Here is a 27834-nt window from a genome sequence, read left to right as displayed (position 1 = left end):
TCCAGAATTCGGCTGAAATTGGGGAATGAAGAGTCTTAACACTAGGTTCCTGCTTCTGCTTACCCTGCTGTGTGCAGGATTTTCCTTTTACTCTGTACATGATCAGCTATCATATTATTTTAAAAACTTTTCATATAACTGATTTGAAATGTTAATTACTATAATATGTTTAATTATAATATTATAATGTACAAAAGTGATATATATTTTTTTAATTATTTTTTATATGAACATCACTAAGGCTATTGCGGAGTTGTGAGTTAATTTTTTTTTTACTTGCTTTGGTAAGATTAAAATCTCAAATTTCAGAAATGTAGATCTGAGTTTTGTGACACTAGCTTTTGTTTGTCTATCAGACATACATGTACAGGGTACAGGAAATTATTAAATTTTTTACCTCACATCTGTGCACTAATAATTTATTAATAATATACTTTCTTAGTTGTTTGTTTAATATTCTGTTAATAAATATGGTTTGTATTAAAACTATTTTAGAATTTCTATGGTGAATTAGAAGTATGAGAAAATAATTTGAAAATTGTAAAATTGCATACAAAATATTACTTTTAAATGTTAAAAATAATAAAAATATTCACAATTAAAAAGAATTTCCTTACTTTGACATAAATATTAAGCTGATTATTAATTGATGAGGGTCTTCCGATAAATAATAAGAATTTATAAATTGGAATAAAAAACGTAAGTAAATATTTTTTATCAACAATTCATATTCAAAATTTAAAAGTTAAGCTCGTAAAAGCTCTTTGTAACAATAAATTCAAAGCAAATCTATTACACTTAAAAAAATAATAAATTGTACATTAAATAAAATTAAATCTATTTCTTTGTTTTCTTTTAAAAGACAAAGAATTTTTAAATTCCACTAGCTATTAACGTTTTTTAAATATCGAACAAAATATAAAAACAACGCACGTACCTCACATTCTGCCAAATTGAATGCTTAAATTATTTTTTTTCATAAACACTGTATATTTTTAACTATAACTTTATTAAAACTAGAATTCACTATTTATTTAATGCTAGAATATTAATAAAAACAAACAATTATATGCGCACAAAACATCTTTCCTAGTTTCGATTGATTGATCTGTGTGGGGTTGCCAGTGTTAGTTGCGATCGAATAATAATACTAGATCAGAAAAACAGAAAAAAACATTCCATGTAACTATTAAAACAAATATCAATGTTATATGTACATACGTTTAAATACACGTAATTGTATATGTTTTATTTATGTATATTTATTAAACGACTTACATTTCTTTCATATTTGTATGTAACGTGAAAGTAATGCATAACTTTTATTTTACAAATTATATGACTTAAATATATAAAATAAGAATGTAAATGCATTTTGGAAACAAATAAACTGAAAATTTAGTCTTAATATTTGTAAATAAAAAATTAGTCTGTAGTACAGAAATTGCTCAGAATTATAATAATCAAACATAAGAAAATTATGAAAAAGCAAATAACTATAACAATAAATAATATCGTGAAAAGTATAGTCTTGAGAATAACTAATAATTTTGTCTTCTTCTGAAGTTGTTTTCTATCAGTCTGACTGTCCTTACTATTCTTCTCAAGAATTTTGAAGGTAACTAATTAAAATTGTAAATATTTGAAATGTAGATACTTCTTGTTGACCAAGAATTATGAAATTTGGCAAAAAAAAAATAAGTGTTAATTATCACTTAAATTAAAACTCCACTAAACGAAGATTTATAGGTATATAAATTATACTATTACTTAATTTTGTAAATTTTCACGAGAGTTATACTTCAAGTTGACGATAATGAAATGGACGGTACGGAATTTCGGCGGGCGAGTCCTACTCGCACTTGACTGTTTTCTTATAATAAAATACATTCCAAGTCATCCATCACCAATCTTGTGTTCTGTACAGTTAATACACAAAAGTGCCAATATTTTCTTAAATTAAGCATAGTAAGATTACTACATTTTCTGTTGGCTCTAAAATTTAGTTGCTTGATTTGAAATCAATTGGTATGACAAGGGGTAGACTTTATACTGATCCTAATCGCAGGATTTTTTGTTAACAATATTTAAAACAACATCTAGGTAATGATGGTCAGGGTCAATTTAAATTTTTAAAAAAATAAAAGAAATTAATAATTAAATAATTATTTATTAATTTATATTGCGATTTGGTACACTACTTAACTTTTACAAATAACTTATGTTAATTATTATAAATATTAATATTTAAAACATATCTACAGCATATTTAATAATAAAAAGGAGATAAGATAAGATGTCCCCATCTTTAGCTGACAGTAAATTATACTATTTTTAAAGATTTTTTTTCATTTTCACGCTTAGTAGGATAGCCAGGAGTCCAGTATTAAGACACTGCGATCTCAACTTCGAGAAATTGCGTCTTGAGAAGCGGGACTCAACGCCCCGTTTTATCATTTCCGAGCGTTAAAATAAAAATAATTTTACGTTAAAATATCATTGCCTCATATGCGTATAGAACCTACAACCATTGCGATTACAGTGTACTACTGTGATACATGGGTGCTAATTTCCTTTTATTATTAAACATACAATATTACGACTATTATATTAGAGATAGGTAATTTTTTTATTATAATAAAGAAAATTGTCAAATTAAAACATTATAATATATGTGCATAATGATATATGTATATGATGGAATTTAATTATTTATAAAATACAAAAATACTACAGAGCTAAATTGGTACCAGAGTTTATTACTACATATATAGAAAAAAATATCCAAAAACAAATAATATTTTATTCTATTGTTATGAAGGAATATTGTATTTTATTATTTTTATCTGACTTTGCAATATTTAACATAATCTTAGTAAATTAATATAAACATTAAATGAAAAAAATTAATAAATATTGTTTCATTTTTGGATATTCTTCATATATAATATACGTAAGTAAATACAATTCAACACAACTATATAAGTCTATATAGAAACACTATTACACTAATAAAAAGTCTTGTTAAAATAAAGATTTACATAGCATCGAGAGCAACTAGAGTTATTGTCATACTCAAAAATATCAGTTAGCTTTTAATTGTTATTATGTATATAAGATTAATGTCACTTAAGTGATAACAGATATTTCTGAGTGTGGTTATAATTCTATAAAATTGACTTAAATATCTTAGTATATTAATGGGGAACCCTGATTAAATAAGTTTTAAACATGACTGACGTAAATAGTGAATAAATAAACTAAAATCGTTATTTTATACTAATAAATGATTAAAAGAATAAAATTTTAATGTGTGATATAGAATATATTGAAATTGTTGGATTTGAACCTGCACTTTTTGGATTTAGCGTCTATTTTAAATGTTCTTTTCCTTTAGCTTCTTAGCTCAGGAAGTGGGAACCCAGTATTAATTTAACACATGATATTAACAATTTTTAGCTGTATTTTGGAGACATTTCGAATTGCGAGGCGAAATATAACGCCACGCTTAATCTCACATTCGGGCATATAAGACGAAGCTGCCTCCTCTATCATTGAACCCTCTTTGAAGACAATCAATTTTTCCCCTATTCTCTTCCTCCTCCCTAGTCACGCGATTAATTCTTCTCCTACATCCCACACCCACAAAATAAAAATCTTTTAAAAAAAATTAACACAATCCAATTCCCCCTCCACTCCTCCTTACTGTCCTTCCCCTCACGCGAGCAGCTCCCCGCCCGCGCGCGCCCCGCACTCGCTCGCCCAGTATATGTTCCCGCAGGCGTGCACGAGCGCCCACACGTACGGAGTAAAGAACTCCTCCGGCTTGTCCTCCTCTACGTAGCGGAACTTTAGGTCGGGGAATTTCTGTGTAAATATATATATAATCTTTTATTTGTTTTTGATTTCATTCTTTAATTGACATAACATTTCGTAGGTGATTGACTTATAGGTTGCGGAATACAATGTAGCGATGCTGTACTACTACATTTAAATTGTAAAATTACTAATTCTGATGTATAATTCAAGTTAAAAATAATAATCATTATTAATGAAATTCACTACATGTAGCATGAACAATAGACATAGACAAATTTAATATTTTTTTGCAATAAAAATTCACTATTTTATTTTCATAAAGAATCTAAGAAATTAAAATTACAAACTAATTGAAAGTTTGGACATTCATATTTTAAAGTCTATTACACTGCTAATAATCGAACCCGCAATCTTACCTTAAGCCTATCACTGGACCACTGCTCCGCGCCCTTCTTTATACACGCTAACACTTCTGCCACTCCTAAATCACCGCCAACACCCTCTTGTACCCGCTTGAGTCGCGTCGAAAAATATCCTATTACCTAGAAAGTGGTGCAAAAGTTAAAATATATTTTATTTACATACATATTCCTCTTTTACGAGAATAGGCAGAGCATTTTCTCAACACGATCAGTTACTCAGTTCACATTAAGTATACACCAATTTATTGTGTTCATATAAAATACAAGGAGGCCAGTTGTGGCTCAGGGGCGCAAGTGTATAACTGTAAACGTGAATAGTTGTGGGTTCGATACCCATTCTAGGAAATCAAATATTTATTTAAATTTATATTATTATTTATTTTATTTTTTGGCGAGAATTGGGGAAGGCCTATGTCCAACAGTGGACAAAAGATGGCTGTTGATGATGATGATGATGATGATGATGATATTTTCATTTATTCGCTCCGGTGTAGAGGCTAATCACGGTATTCAGTACCTCTATTCAACACGCAATGCCTCCAGATTTCATAAAACATTTACATAAAATCATTTACTCGAGTACAATATAGGAGAGCTATTCTTTCCTTGAAGGTCCAAAAAGCACCAGGACTCGACCTTATAACTGCAGAAATGCTCAAAGCTGACTTACCCACTGCTGTTGAGATTCTGAAGCCTTTGATCGATAAGATCTGGGATTCTGAAGAGGTTCCTGAGGACTGGAATAAGGGTCTACTCATAACTGTACCTAAAAAAGGTGACCTAAGCCAATGCAGCAACTGGAGAGGAATTACTTTACTTTCAGTTCCGTCTAAGGTTTTCTGTAAGATCATCTTGGATAGACTATCAAGAGCCGTTGAACCACTCCTTCGCAACGAACAGGCGGGCTTCCGCCCCAACCGTTCGTGCATAGATCAAATCAACACCCTCCGCATCATACTCGAACAGGCATCAGAATGGCAGAGAGAACTATACCTAACCTTTGTCGATTTCGAAAAAGCCTTTGACACGTTGAGATGGTCTAGCTTATGGTCCCGCCTGATCACCATCGGTGTTCCGCCAAAAATCGTACATTTACTGCAAGCCTTATACAAGAGTTGCTCTTGCAAAGTTCTGCACGATGGCCTTCTTTCCGAAGATGTAACCGTGCATGCCGGTGTCCGGCAAAGTTGCCTCCTCTCACCTCTCCTCTTCTTGATTGCATTGGACGATGTTATGCGCAATGTGTGTGAAAAGGGGCGCCGTGGAATAGAATGGGGAATAAGCGACGTCTTGGAAGACCTGGACTATGCTGATGACATATGCCTACTTAGCCATACTCGCAACGATATGCAGTCAAAGCTTGAAGATCTGAAGCTAGAGGCATCTAAAATAGGGCTTAAAATTAACATTCGAAAGACTCAAGGGATGAGATCTGGAGTCAAGAACTCAACACCGCTGCAAATAGGCACAGATATTGTGGAACAAGTTCACAACTTCACATATCTCGGTAGCGTCGTATCAGTAGCAGGAGGTACAGAACAGGACATCTCTTCACGAATTGCCAAGGCTCGAGCAACTTTCACGCAGCTACGACCCATTTGGCAGTCACGTAAATTAACCCGTAGAGTTAAACTCAAAATTTTTGGCTTTAATATAAAGTCAGTGCTGCTTTATGGTTGCGAAACGTGGAAGGTAACCAAAGCTGTGTCGCACCAGCTTCAAGTTTGCGTAAATCGATGTCTTCGCCAAATTCTTGGTATCCACTGGCCCGAACTAATTTCGAATGTCATCCTTCGTGAACTTTGCCGAGAATCACCAATCGACCAGCAAATCAAACGTCGCAAGTGGAACTGGATTGGGCACACGCTGCGCCGAGGTCCCGGCCATATTCCGAAGCAGGCAATGGATTGGAACCCTCAAGGAAAGCGCAAACGTGGCCGTCCCAAGCAAACCTGGAGACGTTCAGTTTTAGACGAGGGGAAAAAGATTGGCAAGACTTGGAACGAAATTAAACGAGAAGCTCAAGATCGTGCAAAATGGCGAAACTCTGTGGATGCCCTCTGCCCCAACTCGGGGACATAGGAATATAAGTCAAGTAAGTAAGTCAATATAGGATATATTGTTATCTCCACCCATTTATAAAAATCTCAATATAAAAATACAAAATATTTTTATACAAAACTACTTCTAAATATGAAAAGAATTTTTTTCTTCCATAACTCACCATTTCTATATTCTGAGCTATATGATGGTGGGCGTGCTGTTGGAAAAGTTGTTTTTTGTATAACAATGCGTATATCAGGTTCAAATTGTTCGACAGTTGGTGTGTTAGACATGAATTTATTATTTCTAGAAGCATCCTTAGAACTTCGTCTAGCACCGCTATATGTTCCATCTGAGAAAGAAAGAGATAGATGTATGTTAATACTGTAAGTTGAAAAGAGATGTATGTATAGGGAAAATAAGAAAAGTACAAATAGTAAAATTTTCATTTTGAGAGGCCCTGGTGAAACAAAATTGTAGTTTGCTAAATAAATTCTTTTTATGATAATAAAAATATGATGGTCCATATAAAAAATGTTTTTTTGGATCAAATATATTTAAATAAAATATAAATTTATTTAACTTACAATCTCTTCTGTTTTCTCTTCAGCATGATGCGGCAATTCTATACTGCTTATATCATCCCCTGAAAAATAAAATTTGTAATAATTATAAGATAAATATCTTTTTTAAAATGCATATAGCAATAAATTAATAATTACCGCCTCCCGGGCGACATTTACGACTTTACAAAACAAATTATTAACTTAGTTAACATTATACATATATATATATTATGTAATAAAATAAGTCTTTCTATTACATTAAATATATTAAAATATTTTTCGGCGGGCACACACATTAGTTTGAATGGCGGGACACAACATCGGAATCTGCCTTCCCTTTTATATTTTATTAAAATATATGATCCCTGAACGGGATTGAACTCACAACCATCACAGTTACAGTCAGTGGCATCGTGCGCCGTGTATTTATAATATGAATAAAAAGAATATGTATATGTAGAATTGCTAATATATGCTACCTTCTATTTCGCTGCATAGCCTCGCTCTTCTCTTAGTTAATGTTTCAAACAGGGACACTAATCTCTGCGCTACATACGGGTGAAGATTTCTAAATTCACCTATAAACAACCAACACCTATATTACAACAAAAGGACAATATACATATATATCTTCTGATGATAAATCACATTAAGAAAGTTATATCAATTTAAACAAACAAACAATCAATCAAATCAAAATAAATCAATCAAAAATCAGTTATAAATACAATATAAATTCATATTTAATAATAATAAATATTTTATATTTTAGTCCTACAAAACAGCCACAATTCATATAAAAAGAATCAACAATATTCATAACTAGCGGACCCGCACGCGGCTACGCCTGCTTGAAATATAAGAATATAATTTCTATAGAAATATAATTTCAATCTATATAAAATGCTAAAAGTGACTATTATATTTATTTTCATAAGGATGAATATCAAAATGACGCGGTAACGAACGCGGTCGCGTAGCGACGACGGTTGTTATTAACACGGCAGAATAAATTGCATGTCAAATAAGAAAGTATTTTAATTTATTAGTATATATGTGTAATGTAATATTATATAGCCTATAGCACTTCTTAAGAATGCAGCTTTCATACAAAACAAAAACAAAGTAAATCGATCCAGTAGATCCAGAGATCTTAGCGTTCAAACAAACAAACAAACAAACAAACAAACAAACAAACAAACAAACAAACAAACTCTTCCGCTTTATTATATTAGTATAGATAAATTCTATACAAAATGTTCAAAAAATTGTACAAGTAAAAATCACAGTATTAGCGATGGCGGTCAGACATTTAGTGCGTAAATATTTATCAAAGGCTTGAGCCATACATTATACTACTAGGACCGTCCACTATGTCATATAATATACCATTCAGCTATATTTCTTATACTTACTTTTATTATTAATCTAATCAGCAACCATATCGCTAAATAATATTCTTAAAAAAACCAATACTATCAAAATTAAACAATGATTCAATAAATTTTAAACAGCGATTCAAAACCAACCTTTCAATATTCGTTCATAACAAAAATAATCTACATTGATTTATAATAATGATTCATAGCACAAATAAAATAAATAACTCACAGCTCATATTAGCGATGGCGGCCAAACAATTAGTGTGTAAATATTTGTCTCTGACTCGCGCCATGTTATATTGCAATGCACGAACTACTACAAGAACAGTGAGACCGCCTAAAGATATTTCCGATATTGATCTTTCTGTGTACCATGTTAGGTTTTTTAGCATCTGTAATTAAGAAACAAAATTATATTTTTCTTAAATAAGAAAAGTTAAAAAAATGTCAAAAAATGTATATAGATCTTTTCTTGTGAGGAAAAAAAAGTCAGACATACTAATTTCTATAAAGTTGAACTAGAGAAGCTTTTAAAGGTATGATTAGTATAAAAGATATAGTAGGTATAAATAAGAAAAAGTTTGAATAATGTTCATTCATATTTAACTAATTTTATGTTTATTTTCAAGATAATACTTTATTTTTTAATTGTTCTTTCTCATCTATAGTTACAGTATCACGTTAAAAATATTTTCCCAATGAAACTAAGTTGTTTCGACTACATTTTTTTATAGAAAATGCTTAATTTTTTGTCTATTTTAATCTTAGTAATATCTCATTTCATTTTATCCATCTAATTTAATCATTGCGTTGTCAACAACCTTTTTTTAAAATCTTATTATTATTTGATTTTAATCATTCTGTTGTCATCTATCTTTTCTTAAAATACATTTTTTTTATTATATAATTATTCTGTTGTCAATACCTATTTTTCAATACATAAAAAATCCATACTTACAATTAAATGTACGTTTTTTATCAAGGCGTCATCTTCCGTCAATATTAATAGCACTATAAGAGACATATAAATGTGGTGGGATGTGTTTTCTGGAGCATTGTATAAAACTTGTAATATTGGAACCATCTGGAATAAATTATGTATGAATAATATAACATTTACCTTGACACTAGATACTTTGACTACCTTCACTATTACGGGTTCAAACACTTGATAATTTTGATGTAAAATCAATACTTAAAGTAGTTAGTTATCGATCTTTGTATTAGTTTAATAAAAAAGTGCTGTTTAAATTTTAAACATTCAACACATTTTATGCTTCTAAAATTTCATAGGTAGTTTATTACAAGATTATTAACAAACAAAAGGAAACTTATTTTGAATCTGTGTAAAGAAATGAGTTACATGTTTTGTTATACATATTTGACCCAGGACTTGAAGCTACAAATAAAAAAAGAAATACGAAAAGTATATTATAAATACTTACCAAATGTTCAATGTTTGGACTATTACTGACATATCGTTTATAAGCTTTACAGGAATGTAGCATTAAATATAATAATAGTGTTGAATGTTCACACCCTGCTGTGGCACACAGTGCCTTATGTAACTACAATAAAAAATAATAATCATTATAAAAAAACACCAACAATTTATGTTAAATTAATAATAATTATATGCTTATTATTATTAATTTAATATAAATTGTTAGTAAGTAAGTATATAAGTGAAGTTTTTTGCTCAACGTTGTATCCCGCACACAGCAGAGAAGGCAGAGGAACCTTGGAAACCTAGAGTTAAAACTCATTAAGACACTTCCGTTCTCAGCCTTCCAGCGAATTCTCGAGGCATTGTGTGTTTGCTTTGCCTTGTCGAGCGAGGAAAGAGGAGGGAGAAACGACCCTAATAAAATATCAAAGACTACATTTTTTTTCTAATCATATCGTGCGATCGGCCATAGCAGCTATGAGCAGATGAGAAGGAAGGAAGGCAACAGTCTAAAAGAATTGACTATCACTACACGTTTTATTTATTACTAGCGACCCTATTGCGGCTTCGCCCGCTTTTACTACTGGATTATTCATATAATGTACGTTTGCAAAGCACTTAAGATAATGTGAAAATTAATTAAACCCTAATGCAACCCGCATTTTCGTAGTTTCACACAGCAAGGATTTTTTAGTAGGTACCGTAATTTTAAATCTGTGCTACTAATCTTTTCAAGTACTTATTAAAATATATTTAAATTACTATTTTTAGATAGTTAAATGACATTAAATAATACATTCAACTCGAATTATCCAATATATTAATTATTATATCCAATATAATTAGTGCAAACGCATCTAAATCTTCGTTGCTATAAAGGCAGGCGGGTTTTTTTTTTTCGAGCTTGTGGTTAATGCTGAAGAGGGTATTCTGTCCCTGATGAAAAGCAAGCACTACGTGGCTGCCTGTAACGAAAATTAAATAGAATGCATCGGCCGGGAATTGAACCCGGGCTGCCCGCGTGGCAGGCGAGCATTCTACCACTGAACCACCGATGCGTGTAAGGCAGGCGGGCGCGGCGGACTCGCTTGTATAAGCATAACGTCGCGAGGCGCGTTTCGCAGCAAGGATTTTTTGATATTGTAACAACTTCTAAAGTACTTATTAAAATGAAAAACAGAAAAGACAGTTTTGGTCTACATTAAATGGCCAACGTAACTAATATACTTATTTATATGCTGAGAGTAAGGGATAAGTGAAACTTGACTCGATGCAGTTGATGTGTGAACGGCGTAATGTGTCAATAATTAAATGCGTTTTTCTCTAAAACTATTCGCAATTTCGAAATAGTTTAAAAAGCAAATTTTATTTTCGTTTAACGTAGAAATTTAATAAAGTATTTTAAAGGATAAGGATTAATACCATTATGGAAAAATATCTCTCAAAATAAAAAATATATTGAAATTACTATTTTTAGACAGAAATATGATCACTACACGTTATTCTCAAAAGATACGAATATGCCATCGCGGAGTTTTTTGTAGATCTTATTAAGAGGAACAATACTCCAGTACATTTTTTTCATGTAGTATTTACCATTAAAGCAGTGCATGCGCCAAAGTATCTCAGCGGGTAGGACTTTATACACATTTATCGTATTTATGTTAATTTACATAAGAATGTACAAATAATAAACTATATATAAACCTTCCCTGAGAAATACTCGATCTAATGGTGAAAACCGCATCCAAATCCGTTGGGTGGTTTAGAAGAAGAAGAGTTAGAAAGTTCAGACAGACACAAAAAGCGACTTTGTTTTATAAGATATAGGATAGGATATGACAGTATCATATCGCGTTTATGGCGTAGCCACTTATAATATATTGAAAACCAACTTCACCCTCTTTCTCGCATAACAAAACAGGTAGAACCTAGTCTTAGAACATAATGTAAGATAACATAATAGAAAAAACTAATTTAAATAACTTACCGCCGCCATGTCTATTCTGGGTGGTGTTATTTGTGTGACACTGCCGTTTGTGTCTTTATGGGGAGTTGTGCCTGACGTGTCTGAAAAGAAAGACGATCATTTTAAGGTTCTGTTTTTTTGAGGTATGGAACCCTAACAAAATTCTTTTTTTATGTAGGCCAGTCAGGGGCTAGAAAATTTCCAAAAAAGTTAACAAAAAAAAACACAAAATGACCAGCACTATCCTCACAATCTAAAGTCTAATAATCAATTATCTTCATATATACAGTGATTGGCTAAAGCCAGTAACAAGAGGCATGTTTGGTTAGCTACAGAATGTTCAGTTTTAATGTGTGTATTAATTAATTTAGTTGGTAAGATAGCCCAAGTGTTTCAAAAAGTAAAAAATAATAAAAAATTCTTACCAGCACTATCCTCACAGTGCAATAAAGAAATCCTAAACAAATTATCCTCATGTATACAATGATTGGCTAAAGCCAGCAACAGGAGGCAGGATTGGTTAGCTACAGGATGTTCAGTTTTCAATCTTTCTATTAACTCTTGTTTTGTTGTGGGTGGATTGCTGTATATAGTTTGTCTTGCTGTCGGTGCTAGCGATAAAATATTCCAGAGGCTTGCTGAAAAAAATATAGAAAATAAATATCACACAAATAAGCAAAAACGGTATGTAAAAATGTATGAAAATTTTAAATCATGTAAAAAGGGTATATATTTTTTTAAATATATTTAATGAAGCTACTTTTTGATAAGATTTATATGATTATAGCTTTCAATTCGAGCATATCTAACTGCAGACCATATTAACGGTATTTAATATAGTATGGTTTTTCTGCAGTGTTACCATACTGTTACTAACGAGTTCCTTTAAACAAAAATAATTGTACCAGAACAATTGATATATTACTATTAACATCGGTCAGGCGCAGTGGCACAGTATCTAATTGTAAGTTCGACGTTTGTGAGTTCGACTTCCACTTGGGAAAATTTATTATTTTCGCTCTGGCAAAAACACACAATATCTTGAAAAATTGGGGGATGCGTGGGAACGAAGTGTCATAATATGACACCCTGTTATAGGATACAGCCATACATGTGTAGCCAAGTAATCTTTTCAATGAAATGAACCTGCTACTTACAAGCAATATTAATAAGAAAACTCCCAGCTCCTTGACCCCCGAATTGTGGGGGAGCTGCGGCCATTGAGGAGATGTTGTTTAATAAAGTTTTTATTAATAACGGAGAATGCATACTGTATCTGCCTTGGAAGAGGGTTCTGGAAATTAAAAATATAATCATACCATTTGAAGCTACTTGTCGCATAGCGCGCCATGGAGTTCCGCCATTCAAAATGCAGAAAATGGGGACTGGAGTGTTTTAACACTGGGTTCTCTTTGCCTATCGTGCTGTGTGCCGGACACAGCGTGAAGCTAAGAAAAATTAAATATACCAGCATACTTTCTACTGTTAATAATAAACCAAAAAAAAAATATTACCTAAAAAGAAACTACTCTCAAAAAAAAGATAGAAAATAATAAGTAACAACTTAAGATACTCTAGAAATTTAGATAACTTACCTATATATCAAACATGTTTCGACTAATCTCGTTTGTCCATGGACACCGGCAAATAGATACACTGACATCAGCACGAGAAGAGTGTTCAGACACTCCAAATGTAGGTAGTATGTATTGTCACTGGAAAATAAAAAGTTTTACTAAAAGATATAATTGTTTGCAAAGAAAAAAATGACTGAAGTTAAAGAAAAAATGGAGGCCGTTGTGGCCCAGGAGCTCAAGCATGTGATTTGTAGCATAAACGCAATGGTTATGGGTCTCATTCCCATTCGAGAAAAATATTTATTATTTTCATTTCCTAGATCTGGTAACAAGGCGAAGTACGGCTTTAAGTTCCGCCACTCAACACGCAAAAGCTCGGAAATACTTCTTCTACTTCTTCTTAATGGTAAAATAACACTAGGGTCCCAGATTCCCTCTGTCTTCTCTGCTTTGTGCGGTATATAGTGTAAAGCTAAAAAATAAGGAATCATATACATACGTAATAGGTACATCTATAATAAGTCCGATCAAAGCATCCATTAGCATTTCAACCCGACTCTCCCCATTTTGTTTCGGTACTTCACTCTCTTGGGGGGACGATGAAGGCGATTGTTCTTGGGGTATTGGCGACTGGTGAAAAACAATTTATATTCACACAAATGTTATTTAAAATAAATTAAAAGTATAACACTCAAAGTTTTATTTTAAGTCTATTTACTTTAAATAAATTTATCATATTTCATGTTTCTTTTTTTTTATTTTCACACATTAATCATTTAGTATCTCCTTCAAAGAACAGACTATGTAAATAAAAATGTAAAAAAAATACAGTATTACAGTACAGTATGTCAGATGCTTAATAAGAATTACTTTACAAAAACGCTCAAATTATTCAAAATAATTATTATATAAAACATTTTAAAAAGGAAACAAGTAAGTCAAACTTACATTAACTCTTGCCTGTACATCCAAATGTTTACACACTTCATACTCTGGCACCAACTCCACTAAATATTTAGCAACTGCTCGAATTAAAAACAATGTATTATAGCATTGCCATGCTAGCATAACACTGAAATACGAAAATAATGTTTACATATCTAATTAAATTACATATAAAATAAAAATACTTTATACCTACTTATTAATATATTAATGACTTTTCCTAAGTATTTCATTTATTTTTATTTCTTTGCAACTCGCCTCTTTGTCAGTTAAAAATAAGCTAGTTATAGCCAAATTATTCAAAAACTTTTACATAAATTGTTTTTATATTGTAGATGCTAAATAACTGTATATTTAGATCTAAATTTGTTCAGTAGTTTTTGTGTAAAAGTAAAACAAACATTAATTTATAATATTAATAAAATACAGTGTGGAGCTAAAAGAATTATTTACTTATCACTATTAGGTGCAGCTAGTAATTCTGTGGCTCTTGTAATAAATACTTGTACTAATGATCCAAGGTTACCAGTCTGAGGGTTATTTTGAAGAAATTCTTGCAATAATGTTTCTGAGCTTGAATCTAACATTAATTGTTCGTCACTGAAAGAAAAATAATAAAAATATAAGAGAATTAAATTTGTTTAACTTACATCCTTTATCAGTTTCATACTGTATCTCACATAAAGCAGGGTAGGCAGAAGGAATATACTGTTTAGACACTCCTTTCAAATTACCCACTGGATTTTAGAGGCACAGCCAGTTGAGGGGCATAACACAATGCCACATATTGCATTGTTCCAATAAATTTACAAAGAAAGATATAAGCAAATTTAGATTTATCTCAACAGTGTGAAGGAAATATATATATTACTTACGGATTTGTTGGTATCTGTATATTAAATGCCAAAAACTGATTCCAAAATGGATCATTGGGACAAATTATTTCATTTGAACAAAATCTAGCCACCAGATCATTTGTGGATATATCAGAGTACTTGCTTACTGTTATACCCATTTTTGTAACTGTAAAAAATGTAACAAAATTATGCAAGTGAAAAACGGAGAAATAACTCTTTTTACATACATTTTTTTTCCTATCTCGCTATACAGAATACATCATAAAGATGAATAAATGTAGTGTAATTCGTGTATTCAATAGTATATTCCAAATACACTTAACTCATGAAAATATATTAAAAAAAAAATTGTTATTAAAAATGGTAAGATGCTTACTAATAAGATCCTTATTGATAAATAAAAACAAGTAAACAGAAAAACTACCAGCGAAATACTTATAATTGATATAAATATATTTTATTCAAATAAATACAGTATAATATAATACGATTAGAACTCCTTGGCCGGTAAATTGATTATAACAATTAGATACACTTGTTATAGCTTCGAAAACGTATAATACTTTGAGTTTTGTAACTATTTCTTATTAATCTATATATAAATTACCTTGAATTATTTAATAATATTAAAAAAATAGCATATATCACAGTTTTATTATAGTTTTATTGTAATTGTTATTCTGCGCCACGAAATCATTGCAAAATGTCAATTCGCATATGTCATTTGTTGATAGAAGATTGACGTTCTAGGCTAGTATTTTATTAATAACATAATCTTTTTTTTTGTCTATGACTATTTATATTTCGGTCAATTCTCCAAAACACACAAATTTCAAGTTGCTTATGTTTACTCATTAATAGTAAATTATTTAAAGAAGATAAATATGATATTAAATACTTAATTAAATTATAAACAAGTTTAATTATTAAGTTTTTATAAAAATATTTTAAGAAAATACCTATTCTTAGGTAATTTCTTTTAAAAGTAATGGAAACGCTATAAATATTAATCCTGTTTTTTCCATGTAAAACAGTACAAAAATAAGCTACTTAAGCTTATGTAAGTATAATAAGGTAAGTAAAATTTAACGCTTTTTATTAATATTCCTAAGTTTTTCTTTATTTCTTTTTCATTATTCTTATTTTATAACACCTCCCTTTATCCACTGTCACCACTCGTCAATTTCTTTATATATGCCATGCAACCGAATTCTCCTTAAGATAGCTTCCTTGACCTCGCAGACCATACTGGGGATATATCAGTTCTGCCTAGCGAGGGTTTGTGATTTATAAGACCTGACGTAATGTTTATCGGCTCTTTACCTATACCCAGCTGACTTTGATACACGTCCATTCTTGACATAGGAGATGGGTTCGTTTCTCCAACACAGATGCTTCTCCTTTTTTGAACAATGTATCTTAAGCCACAGTTACTCTTTAGTTTATATAGGTCTACATACTGTGAAGGAATATTAATTTTCACTGGTCTTCCAATTCTGCCTGTTAACTCCTTCACATATGGTACAAATCTATTCGCCGGCAGTCTTTCTACTTGGAGTGGCTTGTTGGTCTTCCTACAACGCTGGAGGGGAGCAGGCATCTTCTGAATCAGAACAATCAGAACAGAAATCAGAAAGAGATTTCATCTATCAAAGCTCGTCCTCTAGGTGCTTAATGATAATTAAAGGGACAGAACTAAGAGCCATCCCCTCGAAATCCTCCATGTTCATATATATCTGCTGCTACTGCTGCTATTAAAATCTATATGTAAGGTAGTGTTTTAGTAATTCAAGATATTCTATAGACCTATTCAAATTCTCTAGCTTCCGCTTGACAATGCTAATGCAGTCGTTAATGTGTATATAGTGGTGAAGAGCGACTGGACGTAAAGTAGATCAAGGTATTTTTGTTAGCTAGCTTAAGATTTTTCAGCCCATAAGCAAAATGGTATGAATCCCTGACATGTTGAACCAACTTATAAATTGGCTCAACATATCAGGTAAATAATTTATTTATATTTGGCTCACTATTGGAAGTACAGTCAGTACAGTCTTATTATGTATCATACATACGTATTACCTACATACAGGTCAAAACAAGAGGCGAGGCGCATCTCCTTGGAAAAGCTGCTCACCGCTGTAAAACGTGTGGCAAATTAGTAAACAACCTTAAGAATCACTAAAATCTCATACAGCAGGGTAAGCAGAGGCAATATAGTGTTAACATACTCCGTTCCCAACTTTCCGCCTAATTCTGGAGGCATTGCGTGTTGAGTGGCGGAACCAAACGCCGCACTTTTGCCTCCATACCAGAGCGAAGAAACGGAAATATAAATTTAAGTAAATATTTAGTTTCCTCGATTGGGGATTGAACCCACAACCATCACGTTACAGTCACACTCTTATGCCTCTGCGCCACAACGACCTCATAAGGATTAAGTTTTTTTTTTAGGTACGTATCTCTAAAAAATTTAGTACGTGAACCTCGAAAGCCACGTAATTGAAAATGTTGATAAAATTAATTATTTTAATATTTTTTTTATATTTTTCTCAGATATTTGCATTTTAATCTTATTTTCTTTATAAATGTAAAAGCGCTTATTTTATTTTTAATGAATTGTAGTACTTTGCTATTTTCTACTGTTTTTTAAGTTTCATAAATACTGTTTATTTTGCTTTCTTGACGCTGGCAACACTGACTTACAATTAAAATATTTGTATAGACTATAGACAATTAGAGTTTGTAATGTAAACATTGACAATTTAAAATATAATGCTTTACTACAAATAGCATAGGTACCATTTTCTATTCAAAATTTGAAATTAATGAAATTTGTAGTATAAACATAATTTTGTAAGTATTTCTGCTTTGTATAGCAATTTCTCAAAGATATAAAGTATCTTAAATTAATTTAAATTTCATCTTTTATATAGCAAGAATAGCATATCAAATACCTTTGCTTATTTCATTAAATTTAAAACCTACAACTACTCTTTTATTATACTAATAAAGGTTTGGAATATATACAAGAAAGTAATTCTATTAAATCGGCATCATGTCGCTCGACATGTATCCTGTAAACGTGGTACATATAACCAACCCTCATCTAATATATGTCGAAGTATCAAATCCTAGTGATCAATTCACCTATGAACAAATTGGACTGTATGGTATATTACCTTTGGAAAATACTATGGATGTGGAATACAATGAATTAATGATAAAAAAATCTGATACTTGGACTCCAGCATCAACTAAGATATTGAGGGATATATGTGAGGAAAATTCACAATTGTCGTTTTCTCCAACTTATATAGATCGTAGGTGAGTATACTAAATACAAATTAAAGTGTTACTAATGCCCATATTTATATATCACTCGAGTCTGAGATCAATATTAAATTTTCCTTCATAAAATACATATTATTTATGAGTGAATAAAATAAATCTTTTATAAATACAGATGGATATTTGTTATTATTATTTTATGCAAAACCCACATAAGGTTTATAGAGGTTTTGCATAATTTGGGAATAATTTTTAAGTAAGCACAGTTGCTAGTAATCACTAGCTAACCGGATTAAATAAATAATTATAACTAGTTAAAACATTTTATTTATAACTGTTTTAGACAAACAATATTTAATGACAACATTCATAAATATGGAGAAGTAATGATTAAAAGTAAAAATGGCAAGGTAACAACATTATCTAAACTACTCATAAAAAGAAATTTGGCATATTTAGATACAAGTGAATTCCATCAAAAAATCAGTAGTGGAAACCTAAGTACTAAACTAACAAATATAAAAACTCAAGAAATTATCAAAGAAATTGAAAATTGTTATTTAAAGAAGCAAAACTCAAATAATAACCGGGCTAAGGCACTTGAAGATCAAACTTCAGTGTTTCAATTGTCACAAAAATTAGATTCCTTACTAACAGTGTCAAATGTAGAGAAACATAACAACCAAATGTTAAAAAAAATACTCGAAAATAAATCCAGAGACTTTGAATTGTGTAAAGAAGTTGACGAAGACTCGGTCGGTTGCGGTATAAAACAAAGATCAAATTTAGATAATGTATGTGCTATAAGATATAGAATGGCTGAACATAAATTACAAAATGATCAACATATTAATTTGAACAACATTAGAAAATATTTAGATGCTCATAGTAAAAGGAAAGAGGATGATAGAAGTGAAGTTTCTGAACAAGAAAGTATGTCTTCCTATAATACTATGTTAAATAAAAGGAGGCACCTTTATAATTTGTTGCAACAAACAAAACAAGATGAGTTTGAAAAAGAAACAGTAAAAAGTTTACAACAATATGATTCTGATGAAACATTTTCTGTATGTGAGTAAGCTTTACATTATATTCTGAATATACCAGGATAGGCAGAGGGAACCTAGTGTTAAGATACTCTGTTCTCCACAACCTCCTCCATATTCCAGATATTGTGTATTGAATGGCAGTCTTCCTACTATAGCAAGGAAATCAAAATAATTCATTCTCTCAAGTAAGATTACAAATCCCTAGCTAGTAGTTTAAAGTTTAAAAGTAGTTTAATTTTTTTTCTTTTGGTAATTTAATTGTTTTCTTTAAAATATTACAAAATAATTGATGGAAACAAATTTCATGTAATAAAGAAACCATAAAATTAATGTTATCATTAGCCTACAATATGAAACCAATTGTTGTACAGGGGCAAAACTGTAAACAAATAAACAACAAGTTGTGTCACTCAAAATGCACTGCCACCAGGACTTCAGGAATGGAAATATCTTAATAGGAATGTGTTAACACTAGGGTTCCCTCTGCCTACCTAGCTATGAACATAAACAGTACACAAAGTAAAGATTGATTTCACAACCATGTGTGTACAATCAGACTGATCAGACAGACTACTTTTATTACAATCTATATCTATATCTACATATATTAATGTTATTTAGCTGAAGTGTTTGTTTGGTTGAGCCCACTAAGCTTAGAAACTACTTTTTGAAATTGAACTTGTAGAATGTATTGAAATTGTAGAATTATATTGTCCATTTATTAAAGAACTTTGTTACAACATGTTGATTTGAACACACTGTACCTGCAACCAGAGTCCTCATACTTAAATTGTGTAAGTGTGTAAATGCAAAAGTACTTTGTTTCTTTAGTTACTTCACTTTAATAGTGTATAAGTACTTGTAAAATTGTAAGTAAGATTTATTATTTATTTATTATTATTTTGGTTTTGGTGCAGCATCATCAAGAGAAACCTACAGAAAATCACTTGAAGACAAAAAGCAAATAACGGAGGATCATAAACAGATTTATATGAGCAGCAGTGATTCATTTGAAGATGGTAAGTCACAATAAATATCTATTGTAAGTGCAATTTTTCTTTAATACGAGATTGCCGTGGCGTAGCAACACAATGATTGTCGTTACTGTCGCGACATTATAAGATTTGAGTAAAAACATTAAATACTGAGAATGTATTATTTTTATGTCTTTTATCTTGCCATTAATTGAAAAATTTAACTAAACTTAAACTCAAATGAAGCAAAATATAGAAGATAGTCATTATTTTGATGAATATTAGTTTGTTTTCTTCATATTCACATTTTTTTTGCAGTTGACTTACTCAGATTAAAATCTCCAAACCCATCTAGAAATGTAATTACAAAGAAACCAAAAAAACATGTAAATTTAAAACAAATAGCTTATGGACCCCCTGAACTTGATCGTCAAAAGTTTAAAATTGAACTGAAATCAACAGATTTTCTTGTACCTGACAACAATAGTATTAAAGAATATAAAAACTTGGTAGTTAACGAAAATCTAGTATTAAATAATGAACATAACATTGAAGATGCTAAAATAGATAAACATATGCCCAACAATTCTTTGGCAAAGGTCAATTTTGGGAAAGAAAAAGCGATCAATGATACTTCCAGAGATGTTCAACATAAAACAGACTCAATAAAGACTAGAAAAAAGATAAATTCCGTTTTACAAATGAAAATGAAGAACTTCGAAAATTATTCCAAAACAACCTCATCATCTAATTCTAATATATCAATTGAAAAATCGATTGACAAGGATTCTGATGAAGATATCGATGAAGTTATTAAAACTATCAATGCTAAATACAAAACAGTACAATTAGATGAGAAGAAAAATGACAATGTAAGTGAAAGTGTTGAAAGTGAAACAGTGATGGTATTGGAGACACATTATAATGTGAATCCGTTTAGAAATATCGATTCCAGTATATCAGTGTTTGTAGATAAATTAGTATCGCCAGTGTTAATGGTACATACTAAAATAAAACGTCGGATTCAAACGATTCAAAATTTGCAAGAAGTTTGCTTTAATAAACATATACATGAAGTTTTGAAGCGTATGAAAATTCATAACCCGATGATGCTACAGACTGTGTCGTGGCCGATTATTTTAAGAGGGTACAGTCTTTTTATGATAAGTCCACTAAATAGTGGAAAGACGATTGGTTATTTACCAGCAGTCTGTCGTTTAGTTAGTGATTCGTCACCTATTATTGATAGTGCTGGACCAATTTCGATAATAGTTTGTGCAACGGCGAAATTAGTATCATATGTAGAAAACATAGCAAAGCAATTCTTAGGGCTAGAAGATCGCGTGCTTGCTTGCTATGCAGGTGTAGATGAACTACATGTGACCACTACTTTGTTAAATGGCTGTGATTTATTGATATCTACACCGGTATTCTTATACAATTTACTCCAAAAAACCGATTTTGGTGTAGATTTGAGACGATTATCGACTTTCGTTTTGGATGATTGTGAGAGATTGTTTAAAATTTACGCGAACGAAGTGAAATATTTTCAATTTAAAATTAAAGAAATGCTCAAAAGGCGGGTGCAGAAGGAGTTAAACGTCCAATACATTCTCGCATCACGCGTTTGGTGCAATTCTATGGAGTCTTTGGCTTTAAAGGCACCAGATACGGTGATTTGTATCGGCGCCTTCCAAGAATGCGTTATGTATTCCAAGACTGATGTCTCAGTTAGTTTCATAAAAAAGGATCCATCACTGAAATTGACTTATTTGCAAGAGTTTCTGCAAAGTATTGATCAATCTAAAAAGACTGTAATAGTATGTGCTACAGATCACGAAGTGGAATGGCTAGAAACGAGTTTAAAAAGTCCATCACAGATAATATATGCTACAAATAATAAAATGACAGTGCATGATTTGTATAATTTAAGTGTTTCGTGGTCCGAGTGTGAGGTTCCTTTGGTGGGTCCTATTTTAATCTGTTGCGACGGCAATTTGACACACATGAATGTCATAGACGCTCATAACTTAGTTCATTTCTCATTACCACAACTCTTCTCGATGTTTAGCAAACGGTTCTCGGTTTTAAACAATAATTATCCTACGATTTTTAAAAACTGCAGTGGCGATGTTAAAATCAAAATTTTTGTGGAGGAAACTAATTGTGAACATTTACCTAAACTTATTAATTTTATAAAACGTTGTACTGACGTCCCCGACGTCCTCGAGGAAATTTGTGAAAACATTGTAAAGGAGAAAGATGAATTTAAAGCTAAAAATTTTGTACCGATTTGCGATAGTTTACTTATGCTAGGATATTGTCCAGATGTTTTCCATTGTCATGAACGGCATACAATTCTGAAGGAATATGATTTACCTTTAGAATGGTTGCCTCAAAAGGGATTTGTAACTTTCAAACTATTGCATTATCACTCAGCAATATCATACTCGGGAAGAATCTTATCTAATATTGGTGACGAAAACTCGACAAAATACCCGCAAACTTATAACATGCTTTCTTTGAAAATGGGTATGCATTACTCCAAAGAAATGAATAGACAGCTTCACGGATTTCCTAATGTAGGTGATATATGCGCTGTAGCAATCAATGCTAGTCTTTACGTGAGGTGCCAAGTTGTCAAAATTCTGAGCACATATGCGAGAGGAAATCCAAACAATGTGCTCATTAAATTAATTGACGAAGAATGGTATGAAGTTACAAGGGATATTCATCTTTACCATTTGCCTGATGAGCTGAAATCGATAGAGACGCGCGTTGCCCGAATAAAACTTGTCAATATAACACCGAAAGAAAATGACATCACGTTTTCTGACCTTGGCAAGGATCATATTAAGAAACTTATTGATAGCGAAGATGAACTCTACCTGAGAGCGCACATAGCTTTAACAATTGGGAATTGTATCTTCGTTGATACTTTAGAAGTGTGTCAGGATTTAACATCTTTAAATGAGGTTGTAGTCAAGCATGATATTAAGCATGAATTACTGAAAAATCATGCAATACCAAATGAAAATCTGTTACCTCATTTAAAAGAGTTATGTATTAAAAGTGGGATGGCTCCAAACGTATTAATTACTGTACCATCTGAATCAAACTGTAAAGATACTGAAGAAAATATAAAAATAGAAGAAAACCTAGAATCCAACGACTTATCAGATAATTTGTCCGTGGCTGAAGAAATGACGAGTTGTAATAACGAAGAACTTTTTGTAGCTTATAATAAAGGTAAAAATATTCAAAAGTTAAGTGATAAAGACAAAGTTGAGCAAATAATAGAAGAAACACCAAATCAAACCTTGCTTGAAAAATATACTCAAGGTAAATGGTCTAATTTGGATGGTGATGACTTTATCAGAGTATATATTGCTGCTTCAAAAAATCCAGACAATTTCTTTACAAGACTTGTCGACTTTGAACCTTGTATGGCAGTTTTATTAGACACAATAAGTGCATATGTTGAGAATATTGATAATTCTTACGTTAATTTACGAGAAGGTGAAATAGTTTTGGCTAAATATCCTGATGATGCTACTTATGAGAGAGCTAGAATCGAAGAGATCAACAAGGAAAGCGTAAAATGTTTCTTTTTAGACCAAGGTGACTCGATGGAAATATCCATTTCCCATTTATTACCGATAACAAAAGAAATTATTAGTAAATTACCTTTCCAAGCTATCGAGTGCAGATTATTAGGAGTTCAACCACCGGGTGGTGAATGGACAGAATCTACTAATAAATGGTTTTATGATTACTGTTTTGAGGGTAAAAACAGTGAGGTGAAAATTTTACGTACAAAATATTTCACAAAAACGCCACCTGAATTTACTGGAGATTTTAAATATGGCGTCGTTTTATATGATAAAAATACAGATAGTGGCGAAGAAGTGTTAATCAATCAATTGTTAATAGACCTCGACCTAGCTCTAAAAAACACAGAAGAAACGCAATATTTTGAAACATTTGATGATGAAATAAAGGAAATGGAAGTTTCAGATATTAAGACAGTAAAAAACGATACCACAATTGATATGCCACCTTCTTCTACGTTATTGTTACAAAAACCCATAAGAACAATGCCTTTAGTTAATTCGGATGATTCTGATGATGATAAATGGGATGTGGTCTTGGACTCAGATACAGTTGAAAATTTTGCCCCTTTGGTGAGAAACATACCTATAGGGCAACTGCCACTCACGATCGAAAGATCAAATGTGGAAGAAGCTTTCAGACCAATAATGGAAAATGAGAAACAAAATGTAACAGAAACGATAGATCAACATAAGATAACAAAGCGACCAAAACTAATATGGCGACAAAATTTAACTACAGTTTTTGTCAGTATATTGATAGACGTTGAAAAATATGACTTGCAAATTAAAGACAAAGGTCTTAAATTTAGTGCCGAGTTAAATAATTCGATATACGAATTTGATATTGAACTATATGGCGTCATTTACAAAGAGAAGTCATCTCAAGATAAAAAAGGCCTAATTATTTCTGTAAAATTAGAGAAAATTAATAAAATAAAATGGCTGGAACTCACTAGAGATCATATCAAAAATTGGATAACTTACGATGTAAGCGCTGATGACATTTCATCTGAGGAAGAAGATGAAATTAATACTAAAGACTTGGAAAATTATATTAAGACAACTCGTGATGAAAATTCTGATTCTGAAGACGATGAGTTTCAGGATGACCTAAATCGTTGATCTGAAGAGTAAAATATCTCAATATTAATAATGTCTGTCATGTATTCTCGGTATCGGCATGAAAACACACACAAATTAACACAAATTATTTTGCTTGAAAAATGCAGTAACAATTCTTTCGAAAGCACTTGAAGGACTGTCACCATAGAGTTTCAAAAACTCCCTAAAACACTAGATTCTCTCTTGTTTTGGTCTCCTTGCACTGATTTTTGAAGGGTTAAGGAAATTATAAAAAATAGTGGGTATGCCAACGATAAAAAGTTAGTCATCTCTGCTCTCATTTTAACCCGAGCGAGAGTCGTCTTCAATGCTCTCTATCAGTGAACAAAAAACCTAATTAGGCACTTTATTAACATTATTACTTAATTGACTACGCTAGACGGATCTTTGTAAATATGTAAGGCTATGTTATTGTAGGATTTAATATTAAATGGTCTTCTAAGGGTATTTTAAAGTCGTTTTTCCTTTAAGTACTTATAGGGATTTTGCATTTATTATTGTATTAAAAATCAAATCGTTCACCTAGTTACGAGGTGTGCTTAGAATGTAACTGGAATGTTTTTAAATATACATTAGATGATTTAGATGATACATATAAGAAATATTGACAAGCGATATGTGATTTTGCCCAAATACAAGCATCTGCCTCGATCTGAAAAAGTATTCTTAATAAGTGTTATAGTACTGAAGAATGTTTTGTTATAGATATTTGAAAATTAATTTATAACTCGAAAGAATAACCGACATCTAACAACGAACTAAAAAGTGAAAAATAATTTTACAAAGATTTTATAATTTTGAAGTCGGTGCCAAGTAAAACAAACAGGCTTAGTAATTAGATATTGTAGTAAGGTTGTTGTAGCATTAGTTTGGTATTAGAAAGCTATAGGATAATCTGAGAAGTTTTTTTACTTTTTAATAATTTCATTGTTTGGTTAAAATGTGTTAAACTTTTTAATCGAGGTCGTCGTGAGTATCCTTGAATCAGTCGTGAGGCCAGTCGTGGCACAGGGGCACAGTGTGACTGACCAACTGATTGTGGATTTGATGCCCACTTGAGGAAATGAAATATTCATTTAAAATGAATATTTCCATTTCTTCGCTCTGATATCGATTCAAAGGGCGGCGTTATATTCTGCCACTCAACATGCAATACCTCCAGAATTCGGCGAAAATATGATTTTTTATTTTTATTAAACTTTACGTTTTATTATTTTGTCTAATAGCTACGAACTTCTGGTTCTTACCTTTTGTTATCTTTTCTAAATCATTAGTAATATTTACTTTATATCCAGTATATGGGCTCTGCTCGCGATTTCGTGTTCGTGTATTCCCAGTAGGAGACTTGTTGTGACATTTTAAATGTGTGTATCTAAGACTACTAAGACCAACTAAACATTTGGTGGTACACCAGTCACAAACACTGAAAATACCTATTTTTTTGCCATTTTCTATATTTTTGTTTTCCTTGTTCCTTGGAGATTTTTTTTATTTTGATTTTTTTTTGCAATAATGTCTCAAATTATGGTAGAATAAGTGGATATTATGCATTATATGAGGAATTTGTTTTAGTTTATAAGATTGCTGTTATCGAATAACAGATTAAAATGTTTATTTTATTGAATTAATCTTTAATATTGTAAACATATGTGGGAACGGTGGTAGAAAATAACAAAAATTTTACAAACAACTTTGTTAAATAAAAAATAAAAACTCTAAACTATCCCACATATATACAGTGTGTCCCAGGAGTCAACGATAAAACGAAACCAGGTGATAGACCAAGTCGTGACAGCTATGCTATATATTTAAAATTTAAAATATCTGTAAAAAAAATTCTAACAAGTAAAGCTTATTACACTGTTCAAGAATATTTAGAGGATAAACATGTATGGAATTAATGTCTATTGAATGTCAGGCAGGATAGCTGCCAGCTAATGTAATAGTAAAATATACCATTGACTTTAAAAAGAGCAACTGTTGAGTTTCTTGCCGGCTCTTCTCAGCAGAACTGCCTTCATCACAGGGTGGCGGTTTTTCCGATATTTTTTAAAATCAATATAATATGAAAAATACATGACATAGATTTTTTTTTATATTTTTCTCATAACTGTCACGACTTGGTCTATCACCTGGTTTCGTTTTATCGTTGACTCCTGGGACACCCTGTATATATGAAATAATAAGATTTTTTCTTTTAGCTATATTTATACATTTTAAATGAAATTTTTTAACCGGCTTAACCGCGTACATTTATCTAGACCTGAAATGTACCTGCGACCACAGATTATTGCAAAGTGTTCGATACTTCTGAGTTTCGAAAAATGTATAATACAAAATACAGTCGAATTGATAACCTCCTTTTCTTACAGAAGTCGGTTAAAAATATAAGCGATGAATATTATGGTTTTAGAGTTTCAATTAAAATGTATTAAATTTCATATATATCGTGACACAGTAGTGTCTAAATGTACACGCGATAGTTGTGGGATATTAATTACTTCAATATTTCTGGTGCAAAAAAGAAATGTATTGAGAAGACTGAGAACATTAAAGATAGATGTTAAAATATTTGATATAGTTAAAAAAAATCATAATATACTTTATTCAAATAGACTGTTATAAGCACTTTTGAATCGTCGAATGAACATACATATAAGCAAAAAACTACCACCGGTTGTTTTAGTATGGTTTAGTTAAAAAACCAGTGCCTTCTTCGAATATATCAGGGCCAATGTGGTAGATTGTACGGGAAAGAAA

The 27834-nt window shown here is 31.3% G+C and overlaps 2 protein-coding genes across 2 annotated transcripts; one reads left to right on the top strand and one right to left on the bottom strand.

The window, feature by feature from the left end:
- Positions 1-2154: 2154 nt before the first annotated feature.
- LOC146537322 (dymeclin) lies at positions 2155-15770 on the bottom strand. The gene is made up of 17 exons (XM_085187843.1): positions 15635-15770; positions 15046-15193; positions 14624-14770; positions 14174-14297; positions 13725-13855; positions 13244-13363; positions 12806-12942; positions 12074-12286; positions 11670-11749; positions 9678-9800; positions 9191-9316; positions 8462-8624; positions 7330-7428; positions 6872-6930; positions 6466-6636; positions 4236-4361; positions 2155-3867 (listed from the first exon to the last, which is right to left on the bottom strand). The coding sequence occupies exons 2-17, from the start codon at positions 15183-15185 to the stop codon at positions 3718-3720; spliced, it is 2109 nt and encodes a 702-aa protein (XP_085043969.1). The 5' UTR covers positions 15186-15193; positions 15635-15770; the 3' UTR covers positions 2155-3717.
- Positions 15771-17775: 2005 nt separating this feature from the next.
- On the top strand, positions 17776-26417 carry LOC146537321 (putative ATP-dependent RNA helicase TDRD12). The gene is made up of 5 exons (XM_085187814.1): positions 17776-17880; positions 17961-18351; positions 18659-19386; positions 20282-20383; positions 20657-26417. The coding sequence occupies exons 2-5, from the start codon at positions 18083-18085 to the stop codon at positions 25072-25074; spliced, it is 5517 nt and encodes a 1838-aa protein (XP_085043940.1). The 5' UTR covers positions 17776-17880; positions 17961-18082; the 3' UTR covers positions 25075-26417.
- The last annotated feature ends 1417 nt before the right edge of the window (positions 26418-27834 follow it).

This window comes from Heliconius melpomene, chromosome 7, assembly GCF_056956725.1.
Source record: "Heliconius melpomene rosina isolate 202511_hmr_F chromosome 7, ASM5695672v1, whole genome shotgun sequence".
Classification (NCBI taxonomy): domain Eukaryota; kingdom Metazoa; phylum Arthropoda; class Insecta; order Lepidoptera; family Nymphalidae; genus Heliconius; species Heliconius melpomene.
Note: the sequence above shows the minus strand (reverse complement) of the source record. Positions and strands in the feature narration are given on the sequence as shown.

Excerpts from the sequence above, each read along its gene's own strand:
- LOC146537322 (XM_085187843.1), bottom strand. The coding sequence starts at position 15,185 with ATGGGTATAACAGTAAGCAAGTACTCTGATATATCCACAAATGATCTG. Across the intron at positions 12,943-13,243 it reads GAAACATGTTTGATATATAG|AACCCTCTTCCAAGGCAGAT; the intron begins GTAAGTTATCTA and ends TTTAATTTCCAG. Across the intron at positions 9,801-11,669 it reads CCAGAATAGACATGGCGGCG|TTACATAAGGCACTGTGTGC; the intron begins GTAAGTTATTTA and ends TTTTTATTGTAG.
- LOC146537321 (XM_085187814.1), top strand. The coding sequence starts at position 18,083 with ATGTCGCTCGACATGTATCCTGTAAACGTGGTACATATAACCAACCCT. Across the intron at positions 19,387-20,281 it reads TGATGAAACATTTTCTGTAT|CATCATCAAGAGAAACCTAC; the intron begins GTGAGTAAGCTT and ends GTTTTGGTGCAG. Across the intron at positions 20,384-20,656 it reads CAGTGATTCATTTGAAGATG|TTGACTTACTCAGATTAAAA; the intron begins GTAAGTCACAAT and ends TTTTTTTTGCAG.